The sequence below is a fragment of the Mizuhopecten yessoensis genome, unplaced genomic scaffold, assembly GCF_002113885.1.
Source record: "Mizuhopecten yessoensis strain PY_sf001 unplaced genomic scaffold, ASM211388v2 scaffold8361, whole genome shotgun sequence".
NCBI lineage: Eukaryota > Metazoa > Mollusca > Bivalvia > Pectinida > Pectinidae > Mizuhopecten > Mizuhopecten yessoensis.
In genome coordinates, this window is record NW_018407509.1 from 1,599,802 (window position 1) to 1,605,330 (window position 5,529).

A 5,529-nucleotide genomic window follows, 5' to 3' on the forward strand; every position below is an offset into this window, starting at 1 on the left:
CCCCCATCAAGTGCAGGAGGGAGGGAATGTGTTGCAGATCAATTTGCCATCCCTCACCCTCCCCACAACAGATAAATAACTTTCTTTTTTATATTTGCTGTAACATAAACAAATATATAATTGATTTCTTCAACAGTTTTCAACCTTGGTTTGATTTCTCGAACTTTGAAAATAGGAACACGAAATATCTATACAATGTCTAATTTTACAACTTTTACATCATTTATCGAATCTTCGAGTCGTCCTGGGGGAAAAACCAAGAAAGTTGTGATGAATTTTAATATGAAAACAGTTTTTTATTGGCGACTATTTACAAAAGCGTGTCCCAACGTATAAAATCCCAGTTGATTTTTTCCATCACAAACTTAAACTCGGAGAAACTAAATCAAATTGGATGTACTAGAGTTTGATTTCACTTCCATAAACGTCACGTTCCTTTTGTACAAAACCGATCTATCTTAAATCAAAAAGTGGGACATTGTTCAGGAAGAGCGTAAACTTAACATTTCAAATAACTGGAGACACATTTAAATGTTGATGTTTATGTAATTTATAGACTTGGACCCTCCTACCCTACTCCTAAACCCACTTCACCGGTGAAGTAGTGTCCGGGGTCAGCGAGAGGTCAAACCTTATATATTGATAACCCGCTGAGTACATGATATTCGGGACACTTGACATTGTGCAGAACGACGTCAGCTCTTGTTTGTTTCCGCGAGCTGTGATGTATATACGAGCATTTTTATATGTTAGAACTGAAACGATAAGCTATGCAAGTATATAGCAACAGAACGTATATATCGTTAGATTTTTTGGGGGAAGGACACCCGTCTTCTTTCGCATGTTTACTTCCCACCAGTGTTATTTCTAATCATGCAACTATGTAGACTGCAGCAAACATAGTAAACCAAAATGTCTTCAGTAATGACTCCATTTATATGAACGCAAATGCGACAATCTTTGAAATCCAAGGGTTCCGCTGTCGACACACTTATTTGTGAGAGAAAAAAAGTTTTGCATCGAGATCGGAAACCATACATTTCGAAGATGAAGTATGGCAAGCTATGTTAGTTTTAATAGCAAAATAATAAAACACATTTTTAATAGAAATGATATTTCGTTTAATCGAAAAAGATATCTTATGAAAAGAGATGCATTTTATTTATTGCTCATTGTATTTATTGTATATCACAAATATCTTACAAATATACAGTGATATCGTGGAATGACGCCAATCTTACAAAAAATACTTCTCATCAGTCGGTACCTAGTTTATGCAGTTATGTGGACTAAAACAATCGGAGAGAGGGGGTTCTAATTTAATGAAATCACACTGAAAGGACGCCGGTCTATCGAAGAATAACTTACCAGATGGTACCCAGCTTTACAGCTATGTGGACTAAACCAATCAAAGGAAAGTATGCGTGCCATTAGAGCTAAACTTATACATATTTTTGCGTTTAAATCTCTATCGTAAGGCCATAACCAGAGCTTTTCTTTTCTCACCCAAATCTCCAATCTGTCGACTTAAATAATACCAATAAAAGACGGAAAAGTAATCCCCCTCCTGTCATAATATACCGCCTGTTAAAAAGATACGAACAAAGCGATTCATAATCTTGAAAGTGTCATTCACATTGAACTTTTCTCAAACGAAATTTTGGTGACCATCATTTTCTCAGCTTTAATTGTGTAATAAAATGCACAGACATGTTTTAATTCGGCTCATATTAATAAATGCGTTTCGTTATTTGAAATTTGAGGAATTAAAACGTTGTTACTATTTCCTTTTCAATACGAAAGTAAATATTATTATTTTCCATTATTTTGCTTAATAACCAGTTTTTGATTTCGTTTTTCTTGGTCAAGATAACAAGTATTTGTCGCACATAATGGAGAGTTGCCCGTTATTATTGATATAAGCTATATAAGTAATAAACGGAGTATATATATATTGTGTAAATTATCGATCAGGGCGAGAGAGTGGGGTGGTTGGGAGTGTACCAGGAGTACTTGATTAAATAATTGCTTTAATGTTTAATTCAAATTTTATTGAGATAAAGCCTAACTTTGATATATATATCCCCATTATCTACCCAGCCACTTACAGTAACCAACATTCTCTCTGTGTGATCCACCCCTTTGTCAGACCTTATTGTTGTAAATTGATTCTGGAACTAGTTTACTTATTTATGGTACAGTTTGATCCCTTCACTTAAAATCCAGTAAAATCCATTCCCATTACCAGTGTCGGATACAAACTCGAAGTGCTGAATTCTGATACGGTTGTATTTTAGTTTAGATAACTTATTTGAATATCGGCCATTGTTGGTATATCTGTATATATATGTTGTACATGTGGCGAACGGGGTAGGCCTAACACATTAACACTTACAGAGCGATATGACGCTACGCGCCGACCGACAACCGTACAATATTGATCTCCAAACTGATTAAGTTTTGCCGATCATTGCTTGCTATTGTCTTTAAGCGAGGTACGGGCTACAAAACATTGATACTCAATTAGACTTATCGGCGAAAGCTTTGTGTGCCGAACTTGACGGGTATGCGCCCCATTCATAAAACGCCGCTCAACGGAACAGCGAGGATGGATGAATATCTAAATGTGATAGGCTTAACACTTGGTGTATTTCGGTGAACACGTGTATATTTTTAAAGTTTATGATTTACGTATTCATATACCTGTATACCCGCTTACCTGTACATACCTTAAGTATATTTGGATCGCTTCAGTGATAGCTATACCGAGGAACGGACCGTACTTTTAAAAATTGCTGCCTTACAATGAATCCTATGTTTTCTTTGGATAAGCCTGTTTCGGAATGGTTGCGTTGTATGACAACGTTGTTTCCCAGCGGATAAACCGCACAGTTGATTATCAATTGATATACGATTTAAATTTCCCGGAGGCAAATCATCTGAAACCGATAGCAACTCCGTGTGCAATGCTCGGATACAGCAATGTACGAAGGACATGAGAAATATCGGAGATAAACCGACTGGAGACCTGAAGCGCACGTGAAGTCCTTCCAACACGTCACGTGTCACAGGAGGCGTGTGTTTCCGATGCTGTTTGCGATTTGCTGACATTTTATATGAGCCTTCCATTGGCTGAACGTTTTTTCCGGTTCGTTGTGAAAACTGATACGAAACTTTCATACTTCCCAGAATTCAAGATTTGTTAAAAAAATCACTCAAGAAGCCCTAAACACTTAATGGGTACGTACACTGTCAAAGCTGCTTTCAACCGTTAGGGATCGCTGGTCTAATTTGATCGTGTAATACTGTCCCCGTTGGAAAGTTTATACAGGACATAATTGTGTCTTCTCGTCAACGCCAGAGGATTGGAATTGCATGCTTTTGGTTTTGCATTTTGATAATTCGACTACTGCTTAATTAACTTAAGCTTTTGTTTTTGAAACTTATTTCCATTTGGAAATGATTGTGATACCAAGCTAGTCTTATTTTTTACCAAAATGTCAGGAAATAACTACGATTTCGTTGGAATATCCTCATCGCAATTGCCGTATGTTCACGGCAGTTTCCCCGCTGCGGCCGGTGGGCCAAAATACTACACGATGCGCAGTGTTTACCGAGGGCGGGACGCTGACCGGAAGCGGGACTTAAGCTTCCGGCAAAACCAGACAGTCGGACTGAAGACAGACAATAAGGTCATAGCCGACCTCAAATTGTCTACTTTAGAATTAGAACTAAATAATCTCCAAAAACGCAAATCTAAGAAAGACACGTTAAAACCGATAGTGAATCCTTCTGGAAATATTAACAAACAAAAGGCCTATTTGAAACTCAAGGGGATTTACGTGAATCAACTATATTCTGTCAACCGTGCCAGGAAGTCTCAAGATGAAACCGGCAATACGAAACCTATCAAAACGGAAGATGGACCAAAATGGTCAAAATCACGGAAGTTGTCGATTTCAAGTCGTAAATCAAATGCAACGTTACCTATCGTCAATTTCAAACTGCCATCCATAAATACGTCATCGGAAAGGTTTTCGGAAACGCAAGGATCTTACTCAGTAAGATCGGAAGGCTCGAACTCGGAATATCGAAGCCGTCTACGGGAAATGGACCGAGAAGCGTCTCCAATTCCTGGAATCAGCAAACCTAAACGATCCCATCGTGGCCGGAAGTTGGGAAACGTTGTATCCTCTCAGAGATTGCAGCAACTTTTGGACGGTGACGACAGTTTAGACCCTGGGGCATTCTTCTTCTTTTGATAGTGTTAATGGTGTAAAAATTCACAATACCTGGGCAAATGACGTCATTCATCATTCGTTCTTCCGTTTTTCCATGATTGTGTGGATTTAAAAAGTTATTATTTTATGGGAATCAAATCATCGTCAGTGTCTGTTACCAAAGATAGTTAACAGATGGACGTCTTTCTGATCATTATTTGAAAACGCAATCGGACCGATGTCCCTAGTCCCAATTTGCCGTCTTTGATTTATCCAATCAAAATGAGATATCTCGTCATTTCAGTTTTCTGAATACATTTCTGATTGTGCCATCCTCCATTTGTGACTTAAATGATGACACAGACCCGACTGCCACGTTCGATTTTGCTTCGATAGGCTTTATGAGTTTTTTGAATATTTCGTATAACTGTACTTTCATTTTTGAATGATTTATATTTCGTTTTCCGTTAATGTTACCGCGTTGCCAGATATACTCTGGTTTTCCTTAACAACCTAGTGCAATCAAAACCTGAGCTAAAACTGAACTAAATAAGTTTGATTTTTGTGTGTGTGTGAGTTTCATCTAACGTGTAAGAAACGTGTTAATGATGCATGTTACCTTACAGTGACATAAGGATGTATGCTACCTTATTCTGATACGAATCTCCTTTACGAAAGAGTTCTACTCGTGGAAAACCGTTCAAAAATAAATTATGATTGCAGTGACCCTTTTCTCCATGTTTTACTGACAGAAACAGGCTGCTTGTCAAAACAGTGTTTTATATCCCTAAAATGAAGACAAAGGTGGAAAATCAACCCGTTTTTAAAAGTGAAATTAATACTTTATATTCACCAATTTTACAGGGACAGGCTGCTGTAAAATTGTCTCAAGGCAGACAAAAACATTGGAGATATGTGACGTTATATCGTTGAACCCTGATGAACACCGTCCTTTATTGTGTTTTCATTCTAGACTTATTGATTTTCACGTTGTTGTTCATTTTGGATACGGGGAAATGCCATTGTGAAATAAAATGATCTACATGCGTTTTGAAAATTAGCGTTGCCAATTGTGTATCTCTCTGGAGTATATAAAACGAATATAAGTATGTTTGTTTATGTCGCGGACCAAGCCTGCGAGGGTAGGGAGCTTTATTGCTTCGTGGTTTATTTGACGTAACTGTCCCCACCGTACAAATTTACAACTTTGCATCCAATATCACAACCGTACACAGTCGTAAGTTACGGAGTGTCCAAACCGTACTAATATAAATCCATGTCACCTCTTTAAAACACATATTTCTGCTTA

General features: G+C 37.7%; 1 protein-coding gene across 1 annotated transcript in view; it reads left to right on the forward strand.

Moving 5' to 3' along the window:
- The window catches only part of LOC110455692, a 5,836-nt gene extending 517 nt beyond the window's left edge, over positions 1-5,319 (forward strand). The window contains exon 2 of the mRNA XM_021505971.1: positions 2,755-5,319. Coding sequence (XP_021361646.1) covers positions 3,498-4,262 — 765 coding nt within the window. The 5' untranslated portion in view covers positions 2,755-3,497 and the 3' untranslated portion in view covers positions 4,263-5,319. The remainder of the gene's footprint in view (positions 1-2,754) is intronic.
- Positions 5,320-5,529: the final 210 nt, after the last annotated feature.